The following is a 17812-nucleotide window of genomic DNA, read 5'->3' as shown; positions in this document are numbered from 1 at the left end:
TACGATTTATATGATTCCAAGATTTGAATCAAATTTGTTTTTTTTTCATTTCATTCAAATCTATGGTTGCTGACTAATCGTTTTCAAAAAGTGTTTCATTATTTTTTTGGCTTCAAAATCCGAATTGAAAGGTTAAAAATTTTATGAATGATGATGATGATGAAACTTTAACAAAAATGGTACATTATGGATTTACAATTGATAAATTGTTTCTTTTTACAAAATGTTTACCAAGAAAAAAAAAGATGATGGATTTGATAAATAAAATTAATGTTACACATGCCATTAATACAAAAACAAAAATCATTTCGACATTTTTGTTTTTCCGGACAAAAAATTTTGACGATATCATCAGATTTTCTCTTATATTTTTCTTTGGTTAGCGAAAAAAAAACAACAGCAACAAATAATTTTCATTGAATAAACCGAGCGAAAAATTCAAATTTCACGAATATTTAAATGGAAAAGTAAAAACGAATGAAAATCAAAAGCCAAAACATTTCAACTTTGTAATATAGAATTTTCATTATTATCATCATCACATCATTATTATTATAGCTGTTGTTGATCGCAACTTTTGATAAAAAATTATTTATTTAGCCATAACTATTCATAAGCTGACCAAAATCCAACAATCTCTCATTGTTATTCACCTCAGTTCAACAGTTCATCAATGTTGATGATTTTTAATTTTTATTTTTTATTTTTTCAAAAAATAAATAACAATATCAATCTATGTATCGTACCGAATAATTGAACCGTTAGGAATAGTGGGAAACAAAACAAAACAAAACAAAATGAAAAAAAATGGGATGTATCAAAAAACAACATTAATTAATTAATTAATTAATTAATATAAACATTCGTTGACATCTGCTACTGGTACTGTTGCTGAATTATTTGTTAATATTTTTTTTTCTGTTCCATCATTATTGTTTCAGGATGAAATAATTTTTCTTTTCATTTTTTTTGTTGTTGAAAAATGAACACTACTTTCATCCTGTGATTACAATCAGTTTTTGTTAAATAAATGATGAATAATTTGGCTTCAATCTTTGATGCAGTCAAACGAAAAAAAAATTGTAAAATATGCCGTTCGGATGTGGAATATTCCGGTATGTTGAGACAGCCGGAAAGACTATCATTCGTTTCATCGTTGCTTGTTTGTTTGTACAGAAAATCCGGGTGACATTTATACTGGAAATTGATAATTGTCATTTTTTTTGTCTATCCATAAACAAAGTTTATATTTGAAACGAAAAAAAGATGATTCAATTTTTTTTCAATTTTCAATTTTCGGACACCAAATGAACAACATTTTTTTTTGTTGTTGTGAATTTTACTTTATTAAAAGCTATAATTTTCAATTATTTTTCACTTGAAATAACCTGGATTATTATTATTATACATTGTTGTTGTTGTTATTGGATGTGAAAGATTGTCCATTGGTCATTGGATTTCAAAAATTGTCGTCCATTTTGTTATCTAAACAACACAATAATTAGGAGAAAAAAAATCTGAATATCAAAAAGTTCAGTTGACTATCTTTTTTCTTTCTTTTTGATTACACAGTAAGTAATCTTTTTCCTTCATTCAAACAAACAAACAAACAAACAAAAACTTTGAGGTTTTTAGAATTTTTTGTGAAAATTAAATTACAATCAAATAATAATTTTCTGGTTGTTTCTATTCTATGAAAACATCAATGAATGCAAGGCAAACAACAAATCCGTTTGACATCCGGTACAATTTTGGTTTGTCGAACAAACAATTTTGTTGCAAGTAATTTGTAACCGAAAAAAAATGAAAATGAAAGTGAATTGCACTTAATCTCACTTTCCATTTTTGTTTGGTCTAATGGATTTGGACAGCCATGACCAGCTTTCGAAAGATAGCGTTTCATTTTCATTCAATTATTAAGTTGCATCCCAATGATGATGATGATGATGATGACAATTGAATTTAGATCTAGAAATGAAATGATAGAAACCATGATGAGTGAATGGATATATCTTTAATAAAATGGATAAATGTAATTTTCTTTATATATTTCCCGCAAAAATTTAATGTTTTTGGCCATAGCCAACAGATGTCATGATAATATTGAAAATTATTTTTTTATTATATCATTAATATGAACTACTACTATTGATACCACTACTACTATAGGGACAATATGATAACAAAAAAAAATCATTATAACGAATTTTTCCTTTTTTTTGAAATTACTTGTTTTTTTTTTTTTTTTTTTGGTTCTTCAATTCTTATCAAAAACGCAATTATCAATATTCATCAGATTCAAACGGAAAATTTCAGGATATGGACTGATCAATCATAAGATTTCAATTTAATTTATTTATCTTATTAATTTTTCTGTTGTTTACATTAAAATTTAAAAAATTTGTTAATTAATTTTTGTCAATTTTTAATAACAATTTTTCCAGAATTTGATTACAATTCATATAGAAAAAAAATGATCGAGAGATTCTTTTGTTTTGTTTTATCACATCTTAGAATTGTTGTTTTTTGTTTTGTTTTAGAAAGCAAAAGCGCTATCTATCGGTCACAGCATTTTATCATTATTTTCAGGTCAATTATTAATTTCTGTGTGTGTGTCAATGCCGTTTTCGAATTCTCAACAGCATCCTTTTTTTTCAGATTCAATCGTGATTCAATTTCTTTTTTTTGTCAATTTTCATACTGACTTATTTGCTATAGTTGAGAAAGGAAAAAAAACATAACATCATTTAATTCGTTTGATCAAATTTGTTTTTAATTTTTGTTTTTATATTCAAATTTGTCTTTGTTGAATAAAAAAAAAAATACCAAAAATGGATTCAATTATTTTACGTGGCCTTTTAGAATTTTTTATTCGTGAACGTGTTTTGATTATCGGTACAAAAGGTAATCATCATTATTTAGATTTAATGGGAATTTGATTTTTTTTTGTTTATTTTTTGCATAGAATCAGGGAAATCAAAATTAGTTGAAAAATTAATGGATTTACAATATTTTGATGTAGAAAAAATAAAATCTTTGGTAGAGTTTACCGATTTAACACAAGATATTTGTGATCTAACACAAGATATTTCTGAATTTTCAATTTCATCAACATCATCATCGCTGTCATCGAATTCACGTGGATCAATTCAATCTTTTTTATCTGTTGCACAAACATCAACATCATCGTTATCATCATTGGATTCAAAAGCAGCAACAGTATCAAAATCACCACCGTCATCATTAGCGTCATTGAAAACAAACTCACGAAAACAATCGATGAATTTGCATCGAAATCATCATGCAATTGGACGGAAAAAATCTAAAATGAATCATTTATCCGAATTTTTTAACTGGCTTGAATCATCACCCATTAAAACTACTACGAACAGTAATGATGCAGTCATATCATCATCATCATCATCATCGAAATCGTTGTTAAATGATTTACCGGTATTGATAACTGGTCGTGAATCCATGGTACGTTTGCTATCGAATCAAGCATCACGAATGTTTTCTGAATATTATTATTATCTAAATTATTGTAAAGATGCCAATATTGTGATGCGTATATGGGATACCTATCATGAACATTGGCATATTTTTCTCAATGAAAAATATCATCGTCCTCAAACAATATTAGTTGTTTACAATTCAAATAATTTAAATGAATTGAAACAAATTCGTGAACCGATTGAAAGTATGTATCATATGATATGACTATTTGTGTATGAATAGTATTGATTTTTGTTGTCATCATAGATTATCTATCAAAATTGACATCGACTCAACGACAATTAGTATCAATTTATATTGTCGGTAGTAAAATTGATCTAGGTCATACACAACCATTAACATATGAATTACGACGATGGATCGATAAAAATCAAATGAGACATATGTATGTTTCAAGTGAATGGAATAAAGGTATAAATTTATTACGATCATGTTTACTTGAAGATATTTATAATAAACATTGTACACATGGATTATTAATACATCGTAATCATTTATTGGATCTTTACATTTCAACTATTGGTTATTGTCCTACCATTGTATATGATTCATGTATAGCTTTCGAAAATAACAATCAAACAGAACAATATCATTCAGATGAACAATCAAAAAATTGTCATCTTTGTCAAACTGGATCCCGGCCATTACGACCAATTGATTTTAATAAGCTAAAAAAAGATCCAAAATCAATGCTTGAATTTCATATGGCATTGGAAAATATTTGTCAATGTTTGTATCATTTAATGTTTACTGTAGGTTCATTATCATCCTTATCCAATACAACTATACCATATCCATTATTGACAATAGTCAAAGAACAAAACAGACGAAAACGTAATCTAATCGGTGATCTACAATCCTCACAGAAAATGAAACGAAATTAATTAATTTTTTCATATCGATTGATAATACCCAGATAATCTAATTGACAAATAATTAATCGTTTTTTCATCTAATCAACAAATTAATAATTATCATTATGTCTTTAATTGAAATAAGAATTTTTTATAGTGTTTTTTAAATAAAAGATTTGAAATAAAATTTAAATTAGCCAATTGAATTGTTGTTTTATATAGATATAACCTGTTGATATAGAAAGTTAAATTATCAGCTCCACCTTTCCACCAAGTAAAATGTTCAAGTTCCTCCTGCTAGTGGGCAAGCTCAACAACATAAATAAATTAGCCATTTTTTTCTTTTTCTCTTCTTCACTCGATTCAATCGCTTGTTTTAAGAATTTTTTTCCGATAAACGAAAGAACGATGATTAAAGTGCTTGTAGTAATAAGAAAAGAATAATAAATAATAAAAAAACATTACAAAATTTGAAAATAAGTTTTGAATCGATTTCATGGTTGTCGTAGTCACGAAATTCGACAAGAGAATTTAAAATGATTCGTTCAATAGCTTCGAGAATATTCAACACACGCACAACCGCATAATCATTTTAGTTATTTATTTTTGCCATCATTTTAAAGTTAACAAACGAAATCCAATATTTACCCGAATAAAAAATCTATATATACCTGATTCGTTTGAATGTTATTAATGATCATCGTTACCGTGGTAAAATGAATACCAAAAAAAAACCGAAACAAAAATCAAATACATCGAGTCAAGTCAACATACAAATGATCAGTGAATTGTCATTTGTGTTTTTTCAAGCTCTTTGTATGTTGTCTTCATTTTTTTATCTTTTTGGTTTGTTGCGATTATCACATATATGAATGTCTTTGTGATTTGTTCGAAACGGAAAAAAGAAAACCAAAAAGAGAGAGAGAGAGAGAGTGAATAATCAAAACTTAAGATTATATTCATGGATATGAAAATTTCATTACCGAAAAATTCATCACCAATCATTCAGCAATCGTTGATGCAATCATCAATAATTGATAACAATAACAACAACAGCAGCAGCAGTAGTAGTAAACAGGATTCAATAATTGTAGATAATCTACAATCAAGTCAACAACAACAATATAGTGAAACAACATTGGCATTGATTGAAGAATTTCAACATTTTAAATTACAGATTAACGAACATTTACGAGAATTGGAAACATTATTGGAACGTTTCAAATCAATCATTAGAATTAATTATCCAATCGATCGAAACTTGGAACAATCAATGATGAACAAATTGGCTACATCGACAACATTATCCGCTACAAGAACTGAATTATCATCGACTAGAATAGATAATGGTAGTGATGATATACGTACCGTTTTGACCGATATTGATCAACATTTATCTATATTGAAAGAGATTGAACAACGAAATTCATTTGTTTGTGAATCATTTTCACGAGAAATACGTTCACGCGATGAAGCATTGTTGGAAAAAATGCGTCAAATTAACATAATGAATCATGAATTGGCTACAATGCAGGCCAAAATACAACATTTGATTATGAAAAATTCACAACTTGAAAATGAAATAAAATATTTCAAGGTGAACATCCTTATATAATGAACATTTTCTTTTTGGAATTTTATTCATTTTTATCGATTATTATAAATCCACTAGACAGCATCATCGTTTACAAACACTGAAGCATCATCAACACCGGTCGGTGTTAATGATTTGGAACGAATCCATCATCAGATCATTATGGATCAACATCATCATCATCATTCACAGCAACAGGGACAGGGACAAATGGGACATGGATCGTTGATCGGTTGCCAAGGCCAACCATTGCAGCCACCGCCACCACCATCACCATTAACGTCGATGACAATCGAATCAAAACTAATGAATAATAACGGTACTGGTTTTAGTGATTATGGAGAAAAAATGATTTATGCAAAACAATTTTTTAGTTCTTTTTCATTGTTTTTTCATTCTTTAAAAAGTTCGTCTCCATATCGATGATGATATGGAAACCTAGCAATGAAGAAAATTATTGATTATTTTTTTTTGCTCTCAAAGTTACCGTTTCTTTTTAATTTTTAGTTCAGAATTTAACTTTTTTTCTTTTTTTTTCTTCTGCTTCACTTTTTGCGCAAGGTCAATCGATCCAAATGGAACGAAAAGCTTCCGAACCGTTAGTTCTTTCCGGAGTATCTATAATGCCGGACATTCGTCATAATCGATCATCAATTATGGACAATGTCAATGATGATGATGATGATAGAATCAATGATGAGCATCGAGTGAAAAAGCCATTGACATCAAAAGGTCCAGTACCGCCACAACCATCATCATCAATGTCGAGAGAAAATGATCAGCAAAAAGATGCCATATATCATGATCTTCTCTTACAATATCGTAAAATTGAGCAACTTATACAGCAAGGGCGTACATATAAAGTGAATGATTATTGTAAGTTAATTATTTTGGTTAAAATTATTTTGTATAATATTGGATTTTTCAACAAAAGCAAATAATGGAGCAAATTCATCATTGAATGTTGATGATGATGATAATAATGCAAACACTAGCTATCAGCAACAGCAATCAATGCTAAAACATGTTGATCAATCGATAATGATGAGGAATATAGATGGAACAAATGGATCATCATTGATAGATAATGATAGTGCTATGAAAGAAACCGAACAATCATCATTGATTAATACACCGGCTACTGTGGTGGAAGTTCCATTAATGTCGAATCATCATTTGACAACAAATCAACAAGATAATCAACATGAACAGCAGCAAGAAAATAAAATAAGAGATGAACAAAAATCGGTCGATAATAATACCAATCATCATAATCAACATCATCAACAATCATCTGTAATAATCGATGAAAATGAAGATGTTGTTGCCACATCGATCAAAGCATATGAACATTTCGTAAAAATGCAACATGATTTGGAAACATTGATGAAAAAAGAAAATGAATATCGTAATCGAATCGTCGAATTAGAACAGGAAAATCAACGATTAGATCAGAAGGTCAAAGATGATGAATTTAGTCTTAGTGATGTTCAATATGAATTGGACATACTAAAACATAATTACGAACTTGAGATTGAAAGTTTTAGTACCGCAATTAATGAACGGGAAAGTTTGATTGAAAAATTGCAACAAAAAATGCAAAGTTTGAAAGGTCGTTATGTTAAATTGGATGAACGGCTAAAAGCATCGGGAAAAACTGAGATCGAATTACAGGCAAGAATTGAAGAATTAGAAGGACGATTAAAATATGAAGAACTAAAGGAACAGACATTGATCGATTCAAGATTAAATGAAATGAAACAAAAACTTGATGATCAACAGCATGATTATCAAGTTGAGATTAATAATCTAAAAACTGATTTAGCATGCGCCGAATCTGTAACAAAGGAATTAAGATCAAAAATTGATGAACTTGAAACATCATTGAAAAATATGGGTAATCTTGATATAATTGGAACAATTTTTTTAAAATTCCTAACTTGTTATTCCACTAATCCATAGCATCGGCTGAATTTGAAGATGAATTTGTTTATTATAAGAATCAAATTGATAATTTGGTGAAAGAATTGGATAAAGAAAAACAAGAACGACAAAGACAACAGGAACAATTCGAACAGACTATTCGTTTGAAAGATAAACATTTAGATCAGGCCAAAGAACAAATGAAAAAGGAGAAAGATTCAATGATACGTAAGTGTGATGTTTTATATTTCTATTTATCGATATTTTAGTTTTCAATTTTCAATTATATCATTAAAAACAAAGGCGAAAAAACTGAATATGAACAACGTTTCCGTAAAATGATGACTAAAATGAAATCAAAAGAAACAGAAATCAAACAATTACAGGAAAAAGTGATGACTTTGAATGAAAAATTCAAACCACAACAACAACCGGATAAATCTGATTCAGAATCAAATACCGGAAACAACAACAACAACAGCAGTGATCGAACCGAGGGACAATTAATGGCCGAGTTAGCATTGAATGAAATAAAATTAAGTGAAATGACTAATCGTTTGGATGATCAACAGGAACAATTAAAAGAAATGGGAAATCAATTAGAAAATGAACGACAACGACGAAGACAGTTGGAAACATTCTATTTAAATTCATTGAATAATCATCATAATGGTGATGTTGATTATCAATATTATCGTATGTTTATGGATAACGATGATACTGGTATGAATTTAATTCATAATCTAAATATTCAGAAAAATGGTAAACTTCGTTCAATGGATTTCTGGCAACAGGTAATTTTTAATCAATCCTATGTGTATTAAAATGTATTTAATAAAATTTGATTGATTGAACAAAATCCAGGATGATGATCATCATCATTATGGCAGCAATAATAATGCATATCATCCATATTCACAATCAAGTTTGGCATTATCAATGGATGATATTCATCAACAACAATCATTCAGTGGACATAATGATAATGAAATGTCATTCTCTACAGCTACAAAACGTTGGCTACGACGACAGAAAAATATTCTATTATTTGGTCAAACACGATCCAAAGTGAATCGTCTAATTATTATTGTCTATTTGATATTGATTCATTATCTTATTTTCCTTTATTATTATTCCGATACCAATCAGCATCAAGCTAATGATGATAATGATGGTGAACAACAATTCATCATTCAAAATGAACCACAATCATCATTCATCGTACAGGATGATGATCCTTAATTTGGTCAAATCTTCAATCATAATCATAATCTTGATTACATTTATTTCCATTTATTATTCCATTAGATTATTTAATCATTAGATTCGTTTGCTGTTTTTCCTTGTTGTTTGTCTCTGAATAAATAAAACTTTTCAAAAAAAAAAAATTGGTAATTTTTGTCTTTTTTAACGAAAGTGGATCTATCTGTTGTTGGAAAATGAAACGAAATCTTTCCCAAAATATTACTGATTTTGGCAATGTTATTGTTTTCGGGAAATACTTCCACATAAACGCAACTACGTAGCCAACTAATGGTATTAATGTTATTATCATTTTAATCATATCATTAAAATCAAATCAATCGATGGTTATATATCGATGAAAAATTAATAAACAAATTAATCGTTCATTGAATGATAAAGATGAGCTCATGAGCATACATAGTAAATGGCCTTGTGTTTTTGTTTATTCCAAACTAATCATCTTGGTAAGCAATGTTTTGTTGTTATATTTTAATTATTTACGTTTTATTTTACTATTATTCAACAACAGTGAAATGATTCATTCATTCCGATCTCAAATTTTAATTCTCAATTTCATTCCACTATGAATCTGGTCATCGTTTTGTTATATTATTTTATTCTAATTCCAAGCATAATTCTATTGGCTTTCCTTACATCATTATATCTATATTGGAAATATAATGATGATTCCGTTAATCATACCTATGCAAATGATGATGGTCATCGAACTATCAAACCATCGACCACATCATTTAATGGCAATCCAAGTCCATCATCATCATCATCATCGTCGACATCAAAATTCAATGATCGTATTGTAATGACTAAAGAAATTGATAAACTTTTATGTAAAATTGTGGATAAAATTGTGGAGTATTATGTAATGACATGGTATCGTCCATTAATTGATTCATCACTATCGTCATCTGTTCATGATACCAATTGTCCAGACACTAAGCGGCAATTAGTCGAACGTCTTCATACTTTGCTCAGAAATGATATATGGATATTATTATCCTGTTTTATCGATCGTCTTTACAATGTTAATCATATTCAATTCATTTCCCAAGATTTGATTCAACGCGTACGAAAACATTTCCAAAATATCAATCATAATCATAATCAAAAAGAGGATAATGATAATGGCACTTTAATTTCCGAATCTCGGCCGAATTCGATTGGCCATCATCGAAAGAATCAGCATTCAATTTCATCGATTGTAACAAACATTTCACGATCATCATCTTCGTCGGATGTTGATGATGATAATGATATAAGTGATATATCATGTTCAGCTTCACAAACAACAACAGATTTGATATCGAATCTGAACAATAATGATAAAACAATTTTAGTGAAATCAAAATTATCATCATTCATTTCCAATTCTAAGACCCAAAAATTCCTACTGAATCTGAATCCATTCCAGAAAACATCATCAATGAATCCTGATGTTTTCCAGTCATCATCTCAAGTAAACGACAACGACAATGCTGAACAGCAAACAAAGGCGACTATTGTCGAGCCGATTCATTCTGCCCCAATTTTTCCAACCAAAGTAACCATAATATATCCATTAGCATCGCATCTGGCCGATTCAAATTCCGAAAAATTTTTGATTGAAAATCTAGCCAATTTTATACTAACAACATTATTAAATGATATAAATCGTGGTTATCAGAATCAGCTTTCATCACCATCATCATCCGAGTCGAAATTATCTTTGATACAAAATTCACAAACAATTCGTTCATTTCTGAATGAAATTTTTGCAAAAATATTATACGATACAATTGATTTAATTACACAACCAAAAATAATTAATTATCAAATCGTTAAAATATTGAAACAATATTTTATACTAAAAGATCTACTTTTCTTTGATAATAATTCTATTCAAAAATCATCCAATACTAATAATTTGAAACAATCAACAAATGAAACTGATGATTCTATCTCCTGTTCTGATTCATATGATGACGATGATGATGACGATGGTGACGGTGGTGGTGAGTATTTTGGCCATAAGAAAAATGTTTTCATATTGAACGAAGCCAAACAATGTATATTGGCCAATGATTTTGAACGATTATATGAATTAATTGATCAATGTAATAATATTAAACTATTGAAACATATACGACTTAAATTGATTGCCGAAATATTGGATGCAGCCGTTGTATCACATCTTGATCGTCGTAATGTTGCTGGTTTAGATGATCAAGGATTTCCGCAACGACGACAACATTCAACAGTTAACACTCGTCAATTGTCACCGGATTGTGTTGAAAGTTTTACCTTTAATGGTCAGATCAATTTAAAATTCAAAAAATTTAAACAGGAAAAAAATATCAAACGTTTAATCACACAATTACGTTTTGCTAAAACTTTGTGTGAACAAAAAATTCAGATACGTAAACGAACATTAGCCGAATTATTACCAATGACTATCGATGATAATAATCATAATAATTCAAGTTCATCATTTGTTGATGTCGAAATCATGAATCAAGATGAAGAATCAACATCTCCAACACCAGTCAAAGTGACAAAATCAAAATTGATTAGGCGCTATAGCTATGATGATTTATCATTTCAATCTGATTTGGTACGATCCATTTCATTGGATGATTCAATGATTGTACCGCACAAATCTTATGACGATGATAATCGATCAATCGGTAATCATCATCATCATCACAGTGATAATCAATTTCAACGACCCAAACAGAAAAAAATTTTCAAATTTCATCAGATTATGGCCAACAAAATTTCACGTGATTATTTTAAAACATTCCTACAACGATCATTGTTACAAACAGATCCCGCCACTACTAAACGATCATCATTGATGAAATTTCGAAAAGACGTTCTTCTTGTCGATTGTACTGTTTATATGCTTGAATTTTGGGAAAATTTACAGACTGTATTTCAAAATTTTCAACACTTAAACAATAGCAATGATGACGATGATGATGACCGACAAACAACCATTTTATATCGATCGTTTGAAGATTCGTTTAAGAAAATTTTTGCAATGATTACCGATCAACGTTTTTTCTATACTTTTTCCAGACAATTTCTATCAATATCAACGGATTTAATGTTATCATTGGAAAGATTTTTACTTGGCAACATCGAAATAGAATCTTTGAATATTTCGATCGAACATTTTGATCTATACAATAATGATGACAGGGAGATGTTTCTACGAAACTATAATGATTTGAGAGGACAAGACGATATGAGTTCAGCATTCTATGTTCTTAAACGAATCGATTGGTGTCAATATCTGGATGTATTTGTACGTCTCGAAAGAATATTATTCGATTGTTTTCATCAGGAATTCTATCCACAATTTCTTATTTCTCAAGAATATGATCAAATGTTAACACAATATTTTCAACAACGTAAATCATCGTCATCGATTATTGATCTTGATGAAAAACTTTCCAGTGAACAATGGTGTAGCAAAAATCTGTCTAAATCCACCAACAAAAACAAACTTGATCGTCTAAAACAAGCTTTGCGTATGCGACCAATTGGTAAAATTCTATTGACAACACCGGTGGTGAATAACAAAACTGAAAAAATTGAAAAAAAGCTGATCGATCTGCCTAAGAATCGTCGTATGTTATTCAATTCGATTGAATTTCCATTTAGTTATCTTTCTACAGTGAAATTATTGCTTATCATACGATTGCGTTTAAAATGTTGGATACGTAACATCATTATGGCTGATTGTTCAATTCAATCATCGGCTAATCAAATCAATCATGATTTGCCGGTTATCATTTCAGATGATATTGATCAATTATCTCGATCAATTAATAGGTTACATCGAATTCTAACACGTGCATTCTGTTGGTTGAATGCAGATTTTAACTGTGTCATCACTGATTGTAGATTTCGTGATGATTTTGCTCAAATATTACAATCATCTACCGCTAATACAGCCGAATCAAAAATAATGGCATTCGTTGAAAATCTTTTTGTCACACAAAATCAACAACAACAACAACGAAAGTCTTCTGCAACAAATCAATTAAATCATGGAGGTTCATCGAATCCGAATTCAAATTTTCTATTCCAGATGAATGTTACGGCATTATTATCACGTTTTCAATATCATCATCATGATGATAATCAATCAAGAAAATTATTACCGACTATTGTTCGCAATGATCTTATGTCGAATTGGTCATATCAATGGTCGATCGAATTGAAATTGGAACAATTGCAACGATTCTATGCACAATCGATTCGGCCATTCCTTCGATTCATTCTATTTCTTGGCCGTTATAATCTTCGCAATTATCTTTCCACTGTTACCGATCAATTACAACATCGACAACAAGATGATGGAAAAATTCTCAAATTATTATCATCATCTACTGCTGTGATTGGTGATAAAAATCGAATCGGTACCAAATTATCGAATTTAGAATTAAAAGTTCTTGAAACTTTTTTGCAACGTTCCAATCGAATTCTAACCGAAATTCGACAATTGAATCGTTCGATGGTTATCGAAATAAAACAACAACATTTGTTTGAGCGTAAAAAACTTGTTACAACAAATAGTTTAAAACGAGAAAAAAATAAAAATACAACTACCAATTCAATTTCATTTAAAAAATTACTAATACGTGATGAAACAACATCATCGGATAACAATGATTTAGACATTGGTCAAGATGCGATTGAAGTGTTTGGCGATAATGGTAAAGTAATGATGAACGAAAGTGTTAAACTATCAACAAAAATCGATAATATGATTGAACGAACGGAAAAATTATTGAATATTTTGTTTCAACAAATAACTGCACAAGAGTTGGTGGTCAAATCAATTGGCTTTTTGCATCTTATCGGTTATGATGAAGATTCTAAATCTGCCGTTTGTCAACCATTGTCCAATGATAATGATTCGAATCATCATTGTCTTCGATGTTTTCTTCATGATTATCTCTTCGAATTGAATGAAGATTCGGGCCTTAATCAATTTGTTCAGATTTATACATTTCAAATGTTATTCAATAATAGTGATTCAGATCAACCGTTATCGGATGAAATCTGGGATCAATTGATTGGACATCTTGTTACACATTTTGAGCAATCATCAACCGAAACGATTGAAAAAGAAATGTTAGAATCCTCACATTCGAATAATAATGATTTAGATATGATAATAAACAAACAAAGTCTAACTAGTCGTTTGTTTTTCACACAAATGCGTTGCCTACTAATGGACAAAACATCCAAAGAATGTTTTGATTATTGTCTGAATCAATTGAAAATGTTTGACAAAAATGAACGAACTGAACAATCATTTCGATGTCCAAATTGTCAATCGACTAGAAAGATTTCATTATCATCGATCAATAATCAACAACAACAACAGACACCAACATCATCTAATAATAGGAAATTTCGTCTCTTTCATTCACAACTATTAGAACAAGGACAAGATGATCAATGTTCAGCGACAGTATCATCATCACAAAATCTATTCGATACTGTTTTCAATACCGGCAATATTAATATTTTTACAAATCTTTTTCGACAATCATCATCCCGATCTTCAGTGATGGCCAATACCGATGATGTTGATATTCTTCTGAATGAAGAAATGATCAGTTCAAATGATGAACCACCATTGTTATTGATGTCATTGGATGAAACACAATTGTTAGAACCATTTTTTCAACTATTGATCGAAATATTTGAACTAAAAGGCAATACTGTAACCCGTACATTACGACGTCTGTTAATGTTTGTAACTCGGTTATTTTTCGGCTCATCGAAAATGTCACGTCCATATAAACAATTTCTGGAATCACTGTTCACCGAGAAAAATGTTTTCCATTTATTATCACAAATAGATTTACATTTAGACAAAATGTTGAAAAATTCTCGAGAAAATTCAGTTCGAAATCAGCCCTTAAAAAATCTCAAACAAAAAAAACAACAAAAAGTTAATAACAACGAAGCTAGTCAAATTGATGGCTATCTAGAAGAATTGAATCATCTACTTTGTTCACTGGAAAATCAACCACCAACGCCAACAACACCGGCAACACCAACAATGTTGATGTTTGATAATGAACAGGAAATTGATCATTCGTTAATCAATCAATCCGAACAACAACGTCGACCATCATCATCGACACCGAATGAATTATTTGGTTTTCCATCACCATCACCGTCGTCTTCATCATCATCAGATTCATTGGAAGCGTTGGTAAATTCATCATCATCATCATCAGCACCTGCAAATGCTGAGAAAGGGATGGAAGAAAAAGTAAAACAACAAGATTCATCATCATCACCATTGGTTGAAGATCCGGATGAATCGATTAAAGAACGTAAACTGCAGATTCTTGCTAAGCAGTTACTGTTTGCTGCCGTACCGACAATCATTAATCATCTTTTGGGACAACAAAATATTGATCGCGGCCTAAATAAATGTTTTGATATATTACAATATCAAAAACTTAATAAACATCTTATTTATGTAAGTTTTTCTTTTCAAAAAAAATTTTGCTTTAATGAATTGTTTTCTCTAATTCAAGGAATTTATCGAAGCATTCATGTTGGAATATTTCCCGGAATTTCGTAAACTTTCGAAGCAATTTCAATGAACAACTTTAAATCATGCATGATCGATTGATTCGCTTGGCATATTATTCCTGTGATAATTTTTATTTTATTTTTCATAGATATTCTAAATAAAAAATTATTTTTTCTATCAAAAACTTTCGATTAAATAAAAAAAACTGTTTCGAGATCGAATGATTACCGTTTTTATTTGCTTTTTTCTTTTGGTTAGCTCAGAATTCAATGTGAAGTAAACGTTCATCATAACCATCCTTAGCCCATTGATCAATATTCAATAAAGGATTATAGCTTAGATCCAGATGTAATTCGCTGCCTTTAGTAGTCGTTGCATTCAAATGTTGACAAAGTTTTAATATAGCCATCCGATTCAGATGTTGAAGATTCATACAGGAAAGATCTAACCATCGTATGTTACAAAGATTAATAAATTGATCTGATCGATCAATGGTGAGTGGTTGTTTTTGATTTTTTGTACAGCGATGATTAAATACGAGACGTTTCCAAGGTAAACATTTATTAGTATGATTTAACACCGGTATTTTTCGATAATTTATTGAGCTCAGAATTATCGATCGTAATCGAGAAAATGTGTACAAAAACTTAATTGTTTGAATAGAATCAATTATAATGAATTTCTTTTAGGGAACTTACCTCGAATAAACGATTCGAATCGATAGCTATATTGCCTGCCAATTCCAATTCAATCAAAGAATTTGCCAATTGAGTTGAGTTTTTATTTGAATTTTTATTGATTAAAAGTTCCAAATGATTACAATCGAATATACGAATTGTTTTAATTGGAACCTGTTGAATTTGTGTGAAATCTATCATTTTAATCTGAGTGAAATTTTCCAAAATCAATTCATCGAATTGGATATTATCGATTGTCTGTGCAATACGTTTCAATATCTGATCCAAATTGTTGATCTTATCATCACCTTTACAATGAACACTATCTGGTCCAAGAAAAAAGCCACAAAAGATGTTGATCGAAAATTGAAATCAGGAAAAAAAACATTATACAGACCTTAATAGATTAGTTTGAGCATCGACAAAACAATTACATGGTTTTAGAATATTTTCACAGAATTTTTCTTCAGATTCCCATTCATTAATCGATTCAATCGAAGATAATAAAGATGTTAATATAATCAATAATCTAATTGAAAAAAGGCTCATGATTTGTTTTTTATTTAAATTATCATCAATGTTTTCCTTTTGTGATCACCATCAAATAATTGAATGTGATATCTTTATCAATGCAAAATAACCAAACACGTATGTAGAGACAGCAGAGATAAACATTTTTTTTTGCGCTGTTGTTTACTTCAAACTAAACTAAATCAATTGATAATGATAATGTTATCAATCGAACAATCATCATACCAGACCGTTAATCCGTCTATTCAATATATATAGTAACAAAAACAAAAACAAAATAAGAACATCGCTGGTATGGTAGTCAAATGCTTTTTATCAGCGTTTTTTTCTTTTTAGAAAAAAAATTAGAATAAAGTTTTATGATTGAAAACTAAACTAAATGCATTTTTCAATATATTATATGATGATTGATAAAGAAAAAAAAAGATGGCCTCCAACAGTGTATTAAATCCATTTTGATTTGATTCCGCCAAAAAAAAAAAAAAAATTTAAGCAAATAATACTGTTGTTGATGGTCACCAGATGACGTTAAGTTCAAACTTTTAAAATTTTTTTTTTTGAATATTTGATTTTTTTTTCCAAGAATAATCGTTTGACGGCAAACAAAATTAAGAGGTTCAATATGATCTTTATTATCTAAAAAACGGAAACAACCTATATAATAATAAATGGTTCCGCCGGGTGGTCCTATTTTATTTGTTTCTGTTATAACTTGGTTATAACCAAAAAAAAAAAAAAAAAGAATCATCGGTTATTATCATCGAGAAAATGATTCGGACACCAACCGTGTATGTTGATGATGGTCATCAACATGACTGAACATATCATATACTGACAATCATTATCATCATAAATGATGATAGACTCTATGTGAATATAATCCAATATCGGTACAATCAAAAAA

The 17812-nt window shown here is 29.5% G+C and overlaps 4 protein-coding genes and 1 long non-coding RNA gene across 7 annotated transcripts; 3 read left to right on the top strand and 2 right to left on the bottom strand.

The window, feature by feature from the left end:
- The first annotated feature begins 2720 nt into the window (after nucleotides 1–2720).
- On the top strand, nucleotides 2721–4576 carry LOC113789811 (uncharacterized). Its single transcript, XM_027339397.2, has 3 exons — nucleotides 2721–2904; nucleotides 2966–3700; nucleotides 3763–4576. Exons 1-3 carry the CDS (start codon nucleotides 2832–2834, stop codon nucleotides 4398–4400), a joined length of 1446 nt encoding a protein of 481 aa, XP_027195198.2. The 5' UTR covers nucleotides 2721–2831; the 3' UTR covers nucleotides 4401–4576.
- On the bottom strand, nucleotides 4439–5182 carry LOC142644976 (uncharacterized). Its single transcript, XR_012846184.1, has 2 exons — nucleotides 5042–5182; nucleotides 4439–4790 (listed from the first exon to the last, which is right to left on the bottom strand). It is a non-coding gene; the product is annotated as an uncharacterized LOC142644976 (long non-coding RNA).
- Nucleotides 5183–5196: 14 nt separating this feature from the next.
- LOC113789810 (uncharacterized) lies at nucleotides 5197–9240 on the top strand. The gene is made up of 7 exons (XM_027339396.2): nucleotides 5197–5967; nucleotides 6043–6283; nucleotides 6526–6840; nucleotides 6899–7861; nucleotides 7927–8115; nucleotides 8191–8681; nucleotides 8752–9240. The coding sequence occupies exons 1-7, from the start codon at nucleotides 5332–5334 to the stop codon at nucleotides 9127–9129; spliced, it is 3213 nt and encodes a 1070-aa protein (XP_027195197.2). The 5' UTR covers nucleotides 5197–5331; the 3' UTR covers nucleotides 9130–9240.
- A 160-nt stretch (nucleotides 9241–9400) lies between these two features.
- On the top strand, nucleotides 9401–15921 carry LOC113789668 (uncharacterized). Its single transcript, XM_027339237.2, has 3 exons — nucleotides 9401–9596; nucleotides 9662–15643; nucleotides 15702–15921. Exons 2-3 carry the CDS (start codon nucleotides 9716–9718, stop codon nucleotides 15768–15770), a joined length of 5997 nt encoding a protein of 1998 aa, XP_027195038.2. The 5' UTR covers nucleotides 9401–9596; nucleotides 9662–9715; the 3' UTR covers nucleotides 15771–15921.
- Nucleotides 15718–17016, bottom strand: LOC113789706 (uncharacterized). Of its 3 annotated transcripts, none has more exons than XM_075820002.1 (4): nucleotides 16775–17016; nucleotides 16399–16699; nucleotides 15929–16346; nucleotides 15718–15853 (listed from the first exon to the last, which is right to left on the bottom strand). In XM_075820002.1, the coding sequence occupies exons 1-3, from the start codon at nucleotides 16924–16926 to the stop codon at nucleotides 15960–15962; spliced, it is 840 nt and encodes a 279-aa protein (XP_075676117.1). In that variant the 5' UTR covers nucleotides 16927–17016; the 3' UTR covers nucleotides 15718–15853; nucleotides 15929–15959. The 3 variants fall into 3 exon arrangements, with proteins under 3 accessions (XP_075676117.1, XP_075676118.1, XP_027195080.2); XM_075820003.1 differs by lacking the exon at nucleotides 15718–15853 and adding an exon at nucleotides 15856–15874; XM_027339279.2 differs by lacking the exon at nucleotides 15718–15853 and having other exon boundaries at nucleotides 15909–16346; nucleotides 16775–17015.
- Nucleotides 17017–17812: the final 796 nt, after the last annotated feature.

Source organism: Dermatophagoides pteronyssinus, unplaced genomic scaffold, assembly GCF_027571235.1.
Source record: "Dermatophagoides pteronyssinus isolate colony J.1.1.1.1 unplaced genomic scaffold, Derpt_VIB-CSIC_2022.12 sq0005, whole genome shotgun sequence".
Taxonomy (NCBI): domain Eukaryota; kingdom Metazoa; phylum Arthropoda; class Arachnida; order Sarcoptiformes; family Pyroglyphidae; genus Dermatophagoides; species Dermatophagoides pteronyssinus.
This window is presented reverse-complemented; position numbering and strand designations above follow the sequence as displayed.